The 17,887-nt window shown below is 44.7% G+C and overlaps 1 protein-coding gene across 1 annotated transcript; it reads right to left on the reverse strand.

Moving 5' to 3' along the window:
- Positions 1–1,559: 1,559 nt before the first annotated feature.
- On the reverse strand, positions 1,560–16,037 carry TMEM202 (transmembrane protein 202). The gene is made up of 5 exons (XM_043919688.1): positions 15,957–16,037; positions 15,463–15,715; positions 3,261–3,410; positions 2,573–2,704; positions 1,560–1,890 (listed from the first exon to the last, which is right to left on the reverse strand). The coding sequence occupies exons 1-5, from the start codon at positions 16,035–16,037 to the stop codon at positions 1,712–1,714; spliced, it is 795 nt and encodes a 264-aa protein (XP_043775623.1). The 3' UTR covers positions 1,560–1,711.
- Positions 16,038–17,887: the final 1,850 nt, after the last annotated feature.

Consider the following 17,887-nt stretch of genomic DNA (forward strand, 5'->3'; position numbering starts at 1 on the left):
TCATATAATTACAGTCTTCAAATCATACAAATAAATAAAACTTGTGAACCCATCAACTTCTGAATTAGTCAACATGTGGGGTATACTTAGTGTGAGTGGTGACAAGAGGAGGGGGAGTTGGACTTGAACTCCATATCTAATAACCAGACAAAGGCCCAGGAATAGCCTGAAGAGCCTCTGAAATGAGGCCCCTGGAAGTAGGGAGACACTAGACTCTGCCATAACTAAGACCATCAACATGGAGAGAAAGGTCTTCTAAGGCAGAGTCAAAATGAGGTGTGTCTATATACATGCGTTTGTGTGTGTCTCTGTGGGTGGGTATACACATGCATGTGCTGCTTAACTCTGACCTTTAAGAATAAAAGCAGAAGTATTAACCTAACAGTCTTCCAGTTACCATCTGGAAATGATTGGGAATTACTGATGGGGGGGCCAGGATTATTAGAGATGTTATGTTTGTTTTCTACAATGATTATCAATGAATCTTTAAAACAAAAGGATCCCAAGGCTTATCTTTAAGAGCAGCAAGGGGTGAAACTGGCCACTATTCCATCTTATTGCCAGGCTTGAGGAGAAGAAGGATGGCCCTCAACTAATGGAAGCGTAGCAGCAGCTACTAAAGAAATTAAAGACAGGATGAATGTCCCGGGACCTTCTGCGTGGAGTCTGGTCTGAGTTTAAAAGGGATCTCTAGCCATCAAAATATTCATGTGATTACCTGAATGCGCCCACCCTTACTTGTCTTACACAGTATGTAAAACATGGAGAAAAATTTTAACTTGGTCCACATATATGCTTAGGCTGAAGGAAGTCCTTTAGCCTCATTTAACTTGTAAAGACATAATAGATCCCTAAAGAATCAGAAGGGTCAGAGCCCTATCAAGAATCTGATGAAGTTCACGTTGCTGTATGGTAGAAACTAACACAACATTGTAAAGCAATTATCCTCCAATTAAAAATAAATTTTAAAAGGACATTATGGCCCTCTTTGCAGAAAAGAGCACACATGAGTTTTGTTTAGAATTTCAGAGTAAAAAAAAAGAACTTCAGAGTTTACAGATGTCTGGTTCACATAACCCACAGCTTAGAAAGAAGCTGTCAGTTTACTGAATAGACTATAAGGGTTTCAAATTACCATTCATCATAGAAAGGTGGGGGGGGGGGGGGCATAAATTCCCCTAAATCTATCCAGCACGTCTCAACTCCTTTGGGTGGTAGGTAATATCTCCACTGATATTCATTCCATTTCTGGTAATGATACCCAATTCAGATTCAACAGTAGTGTTCAAATGCCTTCCATCCTGAGTATTCCCAAGGCCACACATGGCAAAGAAAAGTTCAAACAAAATTTGGTGACATTTTCCTGCATGCACCATTCTGGTCTGTGAAATCCCTGATTCCCAAGAGAGCTCTGATTCAATGCACTGCCATCTATTGCTAGTTTCTTTCATCCATGTACCTAAACACTGATGTTTTTTTTTTAGCAACTTTTTCTTCTGTGAGTTTTCATTATTTGCTTTATGACTATCATACACATTATGGATGCAACATACACAAAGGACATTTCATCAGCTTTAATGCTGTCCCCTTCAGTAATATGGACATGATATTAGGAGAGTTTCCTCAAATTTGCACAATCATTCCCTACTCAGTTAGCTTCTCCCCTGTTTTTAAGTCAAGCAATAGTTCGGTTGTCTTATCAGTCACAGTTCTATATTTGATGCGTGCTGGTCTCACTCGAAGATTCTGTCTGAAGCTCTGACTGGTCATCTTCAACCGGCAGAGTCACTGGACCAAATCCCAGCCTTGACTTTTCTGTAGGAACTGCAGTGATATCTTGATCCAGAGGAGGAGATCTGGAAGTTATGTAATTGAGGAAGGAGACAATCCCTAGGGGAAGAGAAGAATTCTTGGTGAGTTTCAAGAGACAGATGGTCTTTTGGCTTTGAAAATTCTAACTCATTCTTTCAATACTCAACTCACAAGGGCTCTTTTCAGTGAAGTCAATCCCCTGCCCACCCCTGCCCCCTGCCAGCACTCTCATTTCATTTCTGTACTTCTTCCATGGTTAGGACAAAGCCTGAACCTCCTGGGTGCAAATCATAGTTCCTACTTTCTGTATGATGCTGGCAAGTGTCTCTGTGCCTCAGTTAGTAGAAAAGTGAAAGTGAAGTCGCTCAGTCGTGTCCGACTCTTTGCGACCCCATGGACTGTAGCCTACCAGGTTCCTCCGACCATGGAATTTTCCAGGCAAAATGTAAATGGGTTGCCATTTCCTCCTCCAGGAGATCTTCCCAACCCAGGGATTGAACCCTGGTCTCCCGCATTGTAGGCAGACACTTTACCGTCTGAGCCACCAGGGAAGACAGTTAGTAGAACAGGTTACTAATTCTAGATTTTTTTCAGACTCCAAAATGCATGTTTTCTTTACCATACCACACTGCCTCTTGAGGTATGAATGTTCTTAATAGGAATGGTTAGTGCTTCTATTTCTCCTAGATTCCCCCTCCCTTTTGAGAACTGATTTTCCCTTCCATCCTCCTAGCTTAAGGCAGGAAGGGGACTGACTCACCCGCAAACAAGTATATGAAGTCACTCCCCCAATTAACCTGATAGGGCCATAGGAGAGCTGACTCCATCGTTTCCGAACTATACAAGTCGACCTGTTCCAGAAACAGGATGAGGCAGAGCAGCAAGCAGGAGGCTAGGACCAGAAGAAAACATGTCACATCCCTCGCTGTCTTTAATTTGCCTTGACTGCTACCCTCAATTCTTCTGCTTCCAGACACCATATTATTTGTCATTGTTGTTTAGTCGCTAAGTCGTGTCCAACATTTTTGCAACCCCATGGACTGTAGCCTGCCAGGTTCCTCTGTCCATGGGATTTCCCAGGCAAGAATAACTAGAGTGGGCTGCCATTTCCTCCTCCAGGGGATCTTCGCCACCCAGGGGTCAAACCCACGTCTTCTGCATTGCAGGCAGATTCTTTATCACTAAGCCACTGGAGAAGCCCCTACACCATATTACATAGAAAGGATCAAAGAGATAAAATCTAACCAAGATGACTGACCAAGGTGAGGCCTCTTCCCTGGGTTAAGTTAACTAATGTGTTTCATACAGTAAGACAGGGCAGGTAGCTGGCAACTTGATGGAATGAAGAAGAGAAAGGGAACAAGAAAAAGAGGATAAAAACCCACACAGAGGAAATTTGTTCCCTCAACAATTTTGCCACAGTACTACCCTGCCATCTAGGTCTGTACCTGAGATGAAGCTGAGCATGGATACCTTCAGATCCAAGTTACCAGTCATCCTTCCTCTTCTAGGGAGGCAAGAACTGAAGAGCCAGCCAAGGACAACAAGTATGGTGAAGACAGAGATGAGGAAGAAGGCCCTGGAATATTGGAGGTAATCTGCCAAAGAGAAGGAGAGGCTTGGTTAATCCAGCTGGGAACCTCTCCTGAAAAAAACCAGACAGTCTTAGAGAAGGGAGTGAAGACTAAAGAGGATGAAACTGAACTTGCTATGTGGCATCCAGGGCACAAGTAAGAATCTTTCCCAGCTCTTCATTGATAGTTGGAATTTTTTACTATGAAGGCAAAACTTTTACTGTAAAACTAAAGATAATATACAAATAGTTCTGGGTACATTAACACAGTAACTTAGATGTAGACCAGCTTATAAGAGGTGTGACCAATATTACAACACATATTTAAACTTTTTCTTGCTCCTAATTCTAATTCTAAAAGTGATACATACTCAATATAACATTGGCGGGACTACAAAAGTGCCAAGAAGCAGGAATAATATCAGCCCTATTCCAGCTACCCACAGACAACCATTGTTAGCATCTTATTTGGTTTCTTTCTGGTATTTTTCTATCCCCTGTACATAGTCGACATGATACTGAATAGTGATTTTTTTAAAAGAGATTATGCAGTAAGATTTTTCTCAGATCATCTGCTGTAAACATCACATTCAATGGCTACAAGATAGTCTATCATATCAACATACTTTGCTTAATGATTTTACCATTGTTGGAGTTTGTTTCTATTTATTTTTCTCTTTTAAATGTATCTGGCATGAACAATCATCCTGTGACTATAAAATGAAATCACATTTACCTTAACTCCCATATCATAATGATTTCAAGCCCCCAATTGACTGGATTGCAGGAATTTAACACTCCACAAATATCTCCTTTTTTTTTTCTGAGTCTCTCAAGGCCCCATCTCATGTGTGTTTGAGGATAGGTCTGCTAAGGTTCTTTTGCTCCAGTGCCCTGACCCTGGTGCCATAACACTCCTCTCGCTCATCTTTTGGCTCCAGGGCTCTGATCTCCTTGGTTCTGCCCCTTCAGACTGGGTTGGGTGAGAAAGAAGAGGGAACATGCCAACCCTTACTTTTTTTTTTAAGATTTATTTACTTATTTATTTTATTTTTTGGCTGTGGTGGGTGTTCATGGTTGCCCTCAGGCTTTCTCTACTTGTGGCGAGTCGAGTGGGGGCTCTTTGTTGGGGTGTGCAGGCTTCTCATTGTGGCAGCTTCTCTTGTTGCAGAGCACAGGCTCTAGGTGAGTGGGCTTTAGTAGTTGCAGCACATGGGTTCAGTAGTTGCAGCTCATGGGCTTTGTTGCTTCTCAGCACAGGATTGTCCTGAACCAGGGATGGATTGAACCTGTGTTCCTTGTATTGCAAGGTCCACTGGACCACCAAGGAAGCCCCGCCAACCCTTACTTTTTGCTACTATATCCCTAACATGAAATAGATCCTTCACTTGACTTCCCCAGCAATACAGAAGAATTCTTCTGTATTTTATCTTCCCCAGCTTTACAGAAGAATTAAGAAATGGAGTAACTTACAAGTAGATATATCTTTACTGAGGTACCACAGATCTACCAATATCTTCAATTTCTTTATAAGGTGCTTCCTCATCTAGCTTATTTTCTGTCTCAATGTAACAAGGACCAGCTCATCCCTACCAGGAAAAGTTCTCTAAGCACTTTTATGCCTAAAAAGCCAAGTCCAGCTTCAAAGTAACCTTAAAGAGAAGACTACCAAGCTTATCCTTGTCCACAAACTGCCTCTAAAGTTTTATTTTGTCTAGAACATACCACTGGCTAACAAAATCAATAACAGTAATTTCCATTAAGAGAAACCACCCTCTTACCCACTCCAATATTCTTGAGCCTCCCTTGCAGCTCGGCTGGTAAAGAATTCACCTGCAATGTGGGAGACCTGGGTTCGATCCCTGGGTTGGGAAGATTCCCTGGAGAAGGGAAAGGCTACCATTCCATTATTCTGGCCTGGAGAATTCCAAAGGGGTTGCAAAGAGTCAGACAAGACTGAGCACTTTCACTTTCACTTTCGTTTTCACCCTCCTACCCACAGAGGTCAGGTGCTATATGGCCCCAACAAGTTAGCCACATTAAAACATGATAACCCAAGGGCAGCACATTTTCTGAAAACTAGGTCATTCAGAATTAGCCAGTTAGGGGTTTCCCTGGTGGCTCAGTGGTAAAGAATCCACCTACCAGTGCAAGGGACATGGGTCCAATCCCTGATCCGACATGATCCCACATGCCTGGAGGTAGCTAAGCCACTGCTCCACAGCTATTGAGCCAGTGCTCTAGAGCCCTAGAGCTGTAACTACTGAGCCCCTGTGTCATAACTAGTGAAACCCAAGAGTCCTAGAGCCCGTGCTGTGCAATAAGAAGCCACCGCAAAGAGAAGTCCATGCACCTCAACTAGAGTGTAGCCTCCACTCACCACAACTAGAGAAAGGCCCATGCAGCAGCAAAGACTCACACAGCCAAAAATAAGTAAATAAAATTATATACAGAACTAGCCAGCTAGAGCCATCAGCTAGATTGAGCTGCATGAAGCCCAGTGTGATAAGCATCTTTTGCAGTATTGAGCCTATAGTCTCCATGGGCCCTCACAGCCCTTGTCTCAAGCCCTGGACCCTTGCCTACAACTCCTTTGACTATCATTAGTAGGACCAAGGAAAGGTGCCAGTTTAATTCCTGTGCTTGGATATCTGGATTTGGGACTGATTGATGCTACTTTCCTCTCTTGCTTGCTTGAACCAAGAAGAGATAAAGCTAGCCTGGGATATCCCCCTTTCCAGGTACTTATATACTAAAAACAGGAAAAACTGAGCTGTAGAGATAAAATAAATCATAAACAAAGTGAAGTGACAAAGGTGTTCAGGAGAGACTGAATGACTAGTTGGCTTGATTTTCTTTGCCTGAGATCACAGTCTCCTCTGGAATCCCCTGAGGTCCAGAAAACTTCCTGCCTTTGGGAATTATGAGATTCTTCCGAATCTCTATAAAGAAGTTCACTCTTCAGCTTATGCTGGTTCACATGAGTTCTGATATTTAAAACACAAAAGAGGACTAAGATACCCAGTCCAACTCCTGGCTAAGATGAAACAGTCTAGTCTTTCTTCTACCACGAGGGGAAGACTACTTTCACGTTCTTCTTAACCATCTTTTCACTCTCAATTTCTTGTCTCCTGAAAACTCCATAAATAAGATCACTCACAATTCCATGAGAACAACTAAAGACCTGCAGCATAGTATAGTCTAAACCCTTACAGGAATCATGTCTACCAGTCATAATGATATGCAACAAATTATCTAACCAAACTAAGCACTTAGCTTCAGAGTCTAAAACAGCTGCATTTGGCTAACTTCATAGTTTTTTAAAAAAATTCATGTAACAAAACCAAGGTCTGAAAGCTGAATTCAAGCCTCTACATCCTATAAGAAGAAATCATATTTTAGCTTTTAAACAACAATTTTTAAAAATTAAATTATTTATTTTTGGCTGCACTAGGTCTTCGTTGGGGCAAACAGGGGCTACTCTTCATTGTGGCGTGTAGGCTTCTCAACGTGGTGGCTGCTCTTATTGCAGAGCTTCGGCTCTAGGGTGTGTGGGCTTCAGTAGGCATGGCTTGCAGGCTCCAGGGCACAGTCTCAGTAGCTGTGGCACACAGGCCTAGTTGTTCCATGGCATGTGGGATCTTCCAGGACCAGAGATCAAACCCGTGTCTCCTGCATTGGCTGGTTATTCTTCACCAATAAGCCACCAACGAAGCCCTAACCAACAGTGTATATGGCAGCTTATCTATTAATGTTTCAAAAATTTTAGAACCGGTTACAAAAGTCCCTACTTGTACATGTCAGTAAGAAATCTTGGTCCAGAGAGGAGTGCCTTAGATAGAAGGAGCACCCATGTGGGTCACCTGTACCCAAACATTTCTAAGCTTTCTTTAAGGACATGCACTGATGTGGACTTAGGTTGCAGGAATAGCAAAACAAGCCCCCCAGTTAAGGAAGACAATGAAGCTAACATCCTGGAAGAGAGATCACTTTCAATTTGGCAGAGAAGAAGTCCAAATCATTTGAAAAACTTGGTCAGACCCTTGCTGGTATTCTTACTATCATCCCAATCAGTGATTCTGTACTTCAGAGCACCACCAGGTAGCATGTAAAAGCTGCCAGGACAGGAGGGGGCACTAGCCAACAAGAAAGAAGTAGTGTTTCTCAGTGAATTGAGAAACCGTTTGGCAGCTTGTAATTGATGGGCAAGATCCCCTTCCATTATTAGAAAAGTAAAACTTTGCCCAAGAGTTTCTGGAAAGTGAGAGGTGTAGGGCTGTAAGCCACCCCACTCTTGTGAACAAATAGGTTTGGTTCACGTGAGATGCTCATCTCTTTTAAGGCTGTTGACACCCCAAAAGGAAGCAGTGGGGAAGTAAAGACAACACGAGATGAAAAAGCATGCTGGTCTTGCCTTCTGAGAGGGCCCACACTCTGTCTGTGGAGTGTGTTTCTCTCTAAATAAATCCACTTCTTACCTATCACTTTGTCTTTCCCTGAATTCTTTCTGTGATGAGATGTCAAGAACCCGAGCTTCAGGCTTCCCTGGTGGTCTAGTGATTAAGAACCGCCTTGCAATGCAGGGGAAACCAGTTCGATTCCTGGTCTGGGAAGATCTCACAAGTCGAGGGGCAACTAGGCCCCTCGGCCACAACTACTGAGCCTTCACTCTGGAGCCTACATACAGCAACTGCTGAAGGCCTGAGTGCCCTAGGCCTTGTGCTCCACAACAAAGAAAGCACCACAATGAGAAGCCCATACGAAGAGTAGCCCCTGCTCTTCGCAAATATAGAAAGTCCATGCACAGCAACAAACACCCAGTGCAGCCAAAAAACAAACAAAAAAAGAACCTGAGCTTCATTAAGTCCTGAAACTAGGAACTAAGACCCCCACCCACATAGAGGATGGTGACTTCAGCCTGAGCACAAGGTTCCTAAAACACCACCCTGTTACCTCACCACCAACCAATCAGAAAAAAGTCTGCACACAGTGGAAGATAATGAAGACTCTGACCTCCTTCCCAAATGATTCTCCCTTTAGAAACATTTATAGATATAAAATATATAAATTATGTACACAGTCGTGTCTGATTCTTTGCGACCCCATAAACTATAGCCCATCAGGCTCCTCTGTCGATGGGATTCTCCAGGCAAGAATACTAGAGTGGGTAGCCATCCCCTTCTCCAGGGGATCTTCCCGATCCAGGGATTGAACTCATGTCTCCTGCCTTGCAGGTGGATTCTTTACCATCTGAGAAGCTTTCACGGTGGAGCGGAATCTTCAGAGCTGATGTCTGGACACATGTCCACCTTCTCACCAGGTTGCTAGGTTCCTCAATAAAGCAAACCTTCCCTTTCCAACATAACAACAACAAAAGAAGAAGAAAGAGCAGAGTAGTGAAGTCATCTGGTAATGAGATGTTCCAAGAGGGCTCCCCTCACTTCACTCTAGTTCCTTCAGCAAAAATCAAAGCCAGGACAGGGTACAGTGCTCCAAAGGGATCTAGCCCCTTTCAACTCTGAAGGAGCCAGATTGAGTGGATGGAGATGGGAAGTAGACATTGACTTTGAGGATGAGGAAGGTGCTGCCAGAGACAAGCAGAGGAATCAGTCCACTTATTTAGCCAAATTTAAGCCTCCAAGCTGCTGCCATGGTGCCTTCATTCCAGGAGCATAAGATCAAAACTCCCCCAGGCTCAGGGGAAGTGCCCAAAGGAGGTGGTTTTGGAATACAGGAGATATTGGATGGATACCTAGCACTCTGGAAAGGAAGTTCTGAAACGTTCTTTGTATTTAGATTCACTCGTACTTGGTTGATACATCAGAATCAACATCCCTACACAGCTTGTGGGTGTTTATTGTGTGAAGGTTCCCAGAGTCCTGGATCTGGACCAAAGACCCAGGCTTTCTTCTCTACCCTCTGCAAAACAGCTCAAGTTCCTCTCATTGGCAACACACATTCCTTTACGTTATGGTCTGATCTCACTTATGTTATGTAGGAAATTAGCAGAAAGGTCTGTTGCAAGCTGAGACCTAGTAGTAGAAATGAAGGATTGCATCCTTTACCCCCATTCTTTCTTCATCCCATCACCAATACAGCACAGAGGTTATCAGTTATCTAGAACCAGGGGAAGAAAGAGGTAGAGTAACAACGACCTGAAGTAAGTCTAGGACGGAGGAACATGAATACACACGCTTTTGAGCCCATCTGAGATAGCCCCAGTGAAAGTCTCAGAATTGACTGGGGACACCATGGGAGAGGTGGCTAAATTTTTGCAATTCAGTAGGTAAAAGTTTGTAGTTCTTGAACTTGGGCAATAATAGATGATAGGGTCCACATGGGGTCTCACTGATGGCTCATTATGTCAACCTTGCAAACAAAGAACAAATCACAGTGAACCTTGAGACTAACCAAATTCCCCAAATGTCATCCTGTTATCTCACTGGCGCCTATCTTCCCAAAGCTGCGAGACCACCAGATTCCAGACCTCCAGCTATGTGACCATCCCTTTAGAGAATTTTTCATTGGTGGGGTATAAGAAGGACTCCGTCAGAAAGGGACGACGCTGGTTCTCCTTAAGGGTCAGTGACTCTCTATTTTCCCTCTAATAAATTCCCTTTTCTTGCCTGACTGCCCGGCTGGTTCTCTTTTTCTCTGCACTCACCTTACATTCTGGTACCGAAAGCGGGGAGGGAAGATCCACCGCAAATGGGTGGGCTCCTGTCACAAGCCCACCCCTCCCTTGGACCTGGACGAGAAACTGAGGCAAACTCCGGGATGGGACTTTCCACGTGCCTTGCTGGACTGACATCCACACACCAGCCCACATTTCATCCATGGGTTACAAGGGTGAGTGAAATCCCATTCCCTCGGATCCTCTCTCTCTCACTTCATTTCCAAGTCCTAGTACTAGGCGGGAGGATCCCCACTGCCCTCAGGCCCTGGACCTTGTGTCCCGTCTGACTCTGAAATAGGGGACGCCCATTTCAAAGCAGACTATTGTTACTCTCAGAGAAAATCCTGAGAATGGGGATGCCTTTTCTCTCGGATCTTTCTCCTCGCTTTCTCTCGCCCTTGTCTAACCTCCCTATTCAGCCGCAATGGGAAATTTTCAATCCCTGCCCTCAAAATCTATTCCTCTAGGATGCCTTTTACCGAAACCTAAAAGCTTTGGGCTTCCAAGGGGAGATCAGACCAAAAAGACTTATTTACTATTCTAACACTGCCTGGCCACAATACAGACTTGATAACACGTCCCAATGGCCAGAAAACGGAACTCTCAATTAAAATCCTCTGCAGAACTTTGAAGACTTCTGCCGCCACAATGGTAAGTGGTTAGAAATCCCTTACGTCCAGGCTTTCTTTGCTCTTCGCTCTTGACCCCCTCTGTGAATCCTGTTCTACTTCTCAAATACTCTTAGCCCACTCTGGGCCACATCCTCCTAATACAATGTTTCCTGATCCCTGTTCAGACTTTTCTTCTTCTTCCTTGGACCCTGCTGACCACAGCCCACCCCCGAGCACTCCCGATCCCCTTGCAGCCGTTCCAGATCCAGTTCCACAACCTCTACCTTACGAACCCTCCTACCTTCCTCCTTCTCAAGCACAGGCCTCCAGCTCCCAACCCCCCTCCCCAGACCTCAGCCCCACCCTCTACCCTGAGGGTCCCAAGGTTTTACCCCGACCTCCCTAGATCCCCTCCCTGTACCCGTCCCGAACAACTTTAAAACAGGAAGCTTCACCGCAGGACCCCACTCCTTCCCCTGCCCGACTCCTCCCTTTATGGGAAGCAGCTGGAGCAGAAGGCTTTGTTGGGGTTCATGTCCCATTCTCCCTCACAGATCTATCTCAGGTTGAAAAGCGTCTTGGCTCCTTCTTCTCAGACCCTGATAATTATCTAAAAGAATTCAAGTATCTTACCCAGTCTTATGACTTAACCTGGCATGATATTTACATCATCCTTTCCCCCACTCTTTGCCCAAGCCTCTCAGGCGCATGCTGATGAGATACACAGGACAGAGGACACTCAGCCCGTAGGAGCCACGGCTTCCCCGCCCCCACGATGATCCTAGCTGGGATTATCAGGCAGGGAGACCCGGAGGAGCAGCCTGTAATCATATGATTGCTTGCCTCATTGTGGGCCTTCAAAAGGAAGGGCATAAAGCCGTCAACTTTGATTAAGCTCTAGGAGATAACTCAAAGACTAGGCGAAAACCCGGCACAATTTCTAGCCAGCTTAATGGAAGCGCTACAAAAATATACAAAATTAGACCCATTTTATCTCCTAGTCGTCCACAGATACCCAAAAGAAACCAAAAAAGGCAGAAGAAGGCCCTCAAACCCCTCAATGAGACCTTTTAAATTTAGCCTTTAAGATTTTCAATAACTGGGAAGAACAGGCAAAACTAGAGAAGGCCCAACAAGATCAGGCCAAATACTATCTTTTAGCCACCGTCCTACACAGCTCCAAGCCTCCATCAACCAGCAAAGAAAGGAAGCCACCTGGGCCCTGTTTCAAATGCAGCAAAGGCCACTGGGCCCGCTCATGCCTAAAGCCAAGGCTTCCTCCAAGTCCATGTCCCAGCTGTGGCATCAAGGGACATTGGAAGGTCGACTGCCCAACTCCCTCTCCAGGGATCCGGACATCCCCTCCTGGTCCCGAGCAGGAGTTCTCCAACCCAGCTCTGCTCAGCCTCCTCGGACTCACCGCTGAAGACCGAAGGTGCCCAGGGCCCCAGACCCCAACTCTCATCACCTCTATGGAGCCCAGTGTAACTCTTACAGTGGCAGGATCGTTTACGAGCCTTCACCAACCCAGCTATCCACAAATTACTTCTCACTCAGATTATCAAAAACTTCGACCTCACACAAATCCCCTTGACCCACATTCCAGCCTTTCCTTATCTCACCTCCACGGTGCCCCTGTCCTGCAGGAAGCAGTTACAGAAGATTGACCTTCGGCCCTTATCCTAAATCAAAAAGGCTGGAATGATAGAGTCCACATGGGGTCTCATTGACAAGATGGCTCATTATGTTGACCTCGCAATCAAAGAATTAATCACAGTGATCCTTGAGATTGACCAAATTCCCCAAGTGGCATCCTGTTATCTCACTGGTGCCTATCTTCTCAAAGCTGCGAGACCACCAGATTCCAGACCTCCAGCTACGTGACCATCCCTTCAGAGAATTTTTCATTGGTGGGGTATAAGAAGGACCCCGCCAGAAAGGGAGGATGCTGGTTCTCCTTAAGGGCCACTCACCCTCTCTTTTCCCTCTAATAAGTTTCCCTTTTCTTGCCTGACTGCCTGGCTTGCTCCCTTTTTCTCTGCACTTGCCTTACAATTGCATGTTATTATTACAGGCTGATGAAACCTAGACATACTGATAACATTTGGGGCATTCCTAATGAAATCTGCATTGCAGATTAATTACTGACCTAGAATTAGGACTAGTTAACATTGAAATGGGCTTCCCTGGTAGCTCAGCTGGTAAAGAATCCACCTGCAATGCGCGAGAACTGGGTTTGACCTCTGGGTTGGGAAGATCCCCACCCACTCCAGCATTCTTGCCTGGAGAATGCCCACGGACAAAGGAGCCTGGTGGGCTACAATCCATGGGGTCGCAAAGAGTCGGACACAACTGAGCGACTAAGTACAGCACAGCACAACATTGGAAATAGGGTGGATACTTGACTTAACAACTGTGTACTTAAAGAACTCGGTTGACCTTCTCTAAACAACTTGGCCTCAGGTGAATTCAAGGCTCCAAGAAATAAACTACTGTTTTCAGTGACAACATTTCAAGATTCTGATTCACTAAAGATTTAAATAGGGGCTTCCCAGGTGGCTCAGTGGTAAAGAATCTGCCTGCTAATGTAGGGAACACAGGTTCGATTCCTGGTCTGGCAACATCCCCCATGCCGTGGAGCAACCAAGCCCAGGCATCACAAGTACTGAACCTGAGCTCTACAGCAGGGGAGCTGCAACTCCTGAGCCCATGTGCAGCACCTCCTGAAGCCCACATGCCCTGGAGCCCACGCTCTGCGATAAGAGAAGCCACTGCAATGAGATGCCCACTCACCCCAACTGGAGAGAAGTCCACATGGTAACGAAGACCCAGTACAGCCAAAAGTAAACCAATCAAATTATTAAAAAATGTTAAACAATAATCTCAAAGCCTGAGGTTTAGCCTGGATACCCAGTTACATAAATACAATTGCAGCTTAATGTTTATGCCTATACCTGTTTTATTTTTATTTTTTTTTTGGCCGCACCATGAGGCATGTAGGATCTTTAGTTCCCCTGACCAAGGGCTGAACCCGTGTCCCCTGCAGTGGAAGCAGTCTTAACCAATGGACCACTAGGGAAGTCGCTATGCCTGTATCTCTTACTCCATTTCTCTAGAAATGAAGTTAGTGAGCGTAAATCTCTGGATGCACTTATCATGCTGCTTTGGTTGTTCCTCATGGTGTGAGAGTGCATCATGCACGGATATTACCATTTACACATCTCTGTTAATATCATGGCTAAACATCCTATCTCACTGTTCATTTGATTTGCTGTTCTTTAATGACAGATAGAGGTTGTTTGTTAGACATCTGTAGTGTCTGTTTTGTAAATCGCTTACAAAAAATTTATTTATGGAGGTATTTTATTTATTATAATAAAAACTTATATATCATTTAATATATATTAAGGCCATTAACCTTCTATCTTTCATATTTGTTGCAATTATTTTCTCTAGTTTTTAGTTTTAGTTGAAGATGCAGCTGAATTTTCTGCCTGCGTTTCATTTTAGTTCCTTCTGAAGATCTCATTTTAGGATCCTATCCCTTAGTTCCAGATACTAAATATGTGTGCATGGATGCTAAGTTGCTTCAGTTATGTCTGACTCTTTGCGACCCTATGGACTGTAGCCCACCAACACTCCTCTGTCCATGGGATTCTCCAGTCAAGAATACCGGAGTGGGTTGCTGTGCCCTCCTCCAGGGATGGAACCCACGTCTCTTATGTCTCTTGTATTGGCAAGTGGGTTCTTTACCACTAGAGCTACCTGGGAAACCCATACTAAACATAATGGGTTATATTTAGTATCACCAAATAGGTGATACTCCACTTCAGGGTTGGATAGATGCCCCCTCCCCCCAAATCTTGGACTCCTGTTCATCTTTGGAGAAATAAACACTTTACTCATGTATGCTTTCCTTCACAGTACCTGTTCTTTTGTATGAATATATCTCTTGGTGGATGTTGGGGAAACTGTATAGTACAGTTTTTGCTTTCCTCTAAGTCTTAGTTCTGGTTGAAAAACTTCATGCATATGGTATCTTCTAGCCCTAGAAATTTATTTTTATTTTTTATTTTTTTTATTTTTTTGAAATTTATTTTTAATATATTTATCTTTTTGGCTGTGCCAGGTCTTAGTTGTGGCATGCAGGGTCTTATAGCCTGACCAGGGATTGAACCTGGGCCCCCTGCATTGGGATTCTTAGCCACTGTACCACCAGGGAAGTTCCTCTAGAAATTTATTTATTTATTTTTTGAAATTTATTTTTTAATATTATGTGTTGCATCTTCAGATTTACTTAAATTCACAAAAATTTGATAATTTATTCTCTAAATATCTGGCATTTGATATACTACATATCTGATGTGCATTCAACTTCTCTTCTACAGTTAGCAGAACAAACTGACCTTGAAAGTTAAAATTGACGGAGGCTGAGACACTTTGCTCTATCTTCCAGCTGTGATCCAGCACTCCTATTTCTGCAAACCACATTAGACTAACAATCTCATTGCATCACAAGAAGAGCTCATAAATGAGAAACAAGTTCTTCCCAGAGAGTAAAAGACTATCAGCTCATAATTTGGGAGAGGAAATGACCCGAGGTATGAAGGAGAAAGGGTACACCGAGGATACCAGAGAAAAGGACGTCCATGTTCACAGTCTGGCTGAGATCCCTTCTGGACTCAGAGAGGTGAAGGTCAAAAGATCTTGGAGGAAAAAAGACGAAGAGCCAATGTGGCAGAAAATTCTGGAACTGTGGGGCCTGCAGCATTCAATTCAGTGACACTCACAGGGTGGCTTGGGTGTGTGGCTCCAGCACAGCTCATGGTTGCATGAGATCCAGAGTCCTGCGTAGAGCTCAAGGCCATCATTGATCACCAGGAACTGCACCCAGTTCAGTGGGGACATGCAGATCAGCACTAGGAGGCTAAAGCCACAGAGGCTGCCACAGAACATTCGGATGTAGCCGTGTGTCTGATCCACATGCTGCTGTCGCCTCTTGGGTGGCATCAAGGCACTCGGATGTTGGGTGGGGAGGGTAGGCTACAAGGGCGAGGGATGAAGGAGATATTGCCTACCCAAGAAGATAACCCTTAATCCCCTGGGTCTCCTGCTCTTCTCTACCTCAAGTACCCCCACATGTGAGATTGGGACATCTCTCCCTACCCCTTCCATAAAAAACAGGTCAGGGTCATCCTTTCCCTGTCTTTAGGACAGTCTGTCTAGACCCACCTCTAAACAAGTCCTCTTCTTCCCACTGAACTACAACTAGGTATCTCCTCACCCTTTTGTATCTCCGGTCCCCCTTGACTTTGGGAACCTCGGGATAGTAGAAGGTGAAGACTGTTTGCTCCTCCCTCTCCATCTTGGCAGCCAGTTCACTTTCTAACTGCCACGGAACTTGTCTCGGTACGTCCTCATACACACTGGGCAGAATTCAAAGGGGGCTGGAAACCCCTTGGCAAACATTCCATTTCTGCTTCATATTCTGGGTCTGCTCAGATTGAGAAGAAATCCTCAAGTGTTAAGCATGTGTGTGTGATGCTCTGCACCCTCCTTCTCTGACCCCTCCCAACTCCTTTGTTAAATAAATCCTCAATTATTTTGTCACCAGTTGCTACATGTCAAGTTTTGTGATAGGTCCTGGGACATAAAGATAAGTAAGATGTAGTTCCCTAAAAGCAAATTAAAAAATATACTCTGTTGTCTCCAGGACTCAGTAGTTTGTGGTTATAATTTAAGATTATATATCTGATTGGAATATAAATATGTTTATGTATAGAGATATCTCAGCAGTTCAGAATTCATATTCTCGCCCCCATTTTAAGTGGAAGACCTCAGTGTGTCTCAATAGATGCAGGAATCAGTCTGTCAGCCACAGTCCTTCATTCAGCATCCACCTTTTTCTTCCTTTTTGCTCTAGTTTCCCCTCTTCAACGTCCTCTACTCATGAAGCCATTCAAGGTGCAGCCTCTGCCACTGCCTCTGCAGACAGGGCTCTGTGAAAATGCCAGTGTCCCTACCCCAGGGGGCTACCAGCCAATGTGCTGAAAGATAATACAGCAGTGTTGAGTTCCACGTGGAACTGGGGAGAATAGCCTTTCCCTGGTTCCACAGCCAGCACAACATATGCCCAGAGTATCTCAAAGTCTCCTTTTCAGACAACTCTCGACATTGGTCCTAACTCCTTTCCTCACAAGGACTCAAAACCAACCCAAGATGCTGAACAGATGTCATCCTGTTGCAGAGCATGAACTTTGATTCCAGGAAATGCCCAGCTGGATCACCAGCTCTTGTTTTCCAAAGTTTGGGCTGAATCAGAATATCCCCGCACACTTTCCTCCTACCATATGCTCTCCCTACCCATCCCAACTTGTGGAAACCTATTCTTTATTTCAGCCAGTGAGAGCCACTATTAATAGCTAGTTTTTGTCCATGCTTTAGCATATAGTCCTCCTTCTGCAAAAGTGTTAATTGACTCTCTGTCTCCTAAAACTTAGCCTACTGCCTGAAAAGAATAGTATTTCATGTCGAATGAATGAGTGAGCAACACATTTTCATATTAAGTAGAGGGGCTTCCCGGCTAGCTCAGTTGGTAAAGAATCTGCCTGCAATGCAGGAGACCTGGGTTCGATCCCTGGTTTGGGAAGATCCCCTGGCGAAGGGAAAGGCTACCCACTCCAGTATTCTGGCCTGGAGAATTCCAGTGACTGTATAGTCCATGGGGTTGCAAAGAGTCAAACAAGACTGAGTGACTTTCACTTCACTTCACTTCTTTACCAGTAGCGCCCTACCTAGGAAGCCTATCAGCCTCTCCAGTGAAGTGAAAGTCACTGAGTCGTGTTTGCAACCCCATGGACTATACAACCCATGGAATTCTCCAGGCCAGAATACTGAAGTAGGTAAGCCTTTCCCTTATCCAGGGGATCTTCCCAACCCGGGGATCAAACCCAGGTCTCCTGCATTGCAGGCGGATTCTTCACTAGCTGAGCCACCAGGGAAGCCCAAGAATACTGGAGTGGGTAGCCTATCCCTTCTCCAGGGGATCTTCCTAATCCAGGAATCGAACTGGGGTCTCCTGCAACACAGGCAGATTCTTTACCAACTGAGCCACCCCCCCTGCAATGCAGGAGACATAAGAGATGGGGGTTTGATCTGTGGGTTGGAAAGATCCCCTGGAGGAGGGCATGGCAACTCATTACAATATTCTTGCCT

Source organism: Cervus elaphus, chromosome 12 (genome assembly GCF_910594005.1).
Source record: "Cervus elaphus chromosome 12, mCerEla1.1, whole genome shotgun sequence".
NCBI classification, from domain to species: Eukaryota; Metazoa; Chordata; class Mammalia; order Artiodactyla; family Cervidae; genus Cervus; species Cervus elaphus.

What these genes read in the sequence shown, in the direction of transcription:
- TMEM202 (XM_043919688.1), bottom strand. Translation starts at nt 16,037, where the DNA reads ATGGAGAGGGAGGAGCAAACAGTCTTCACCTTCTACTATCCCGAGGTT. An exon ending in GGGACCGGAGATACAAAAGG is followed by an intron (nt 15,716 to 15,956) that starts GTGAGGAGATAC and finishes TCGCCCTTGTAG; the next exon opens with CCTACCCTCCCCACCCAACA. An exon ending in CATGCTCAGCTTCATCTCAG is followed by an intron (nt 2,705 to 3,260) that starts GTACAGACCTAG and finishes TTCTGGTCCTAG; the next exon opens with CCTCCTGCTTGCTGCTCTGC.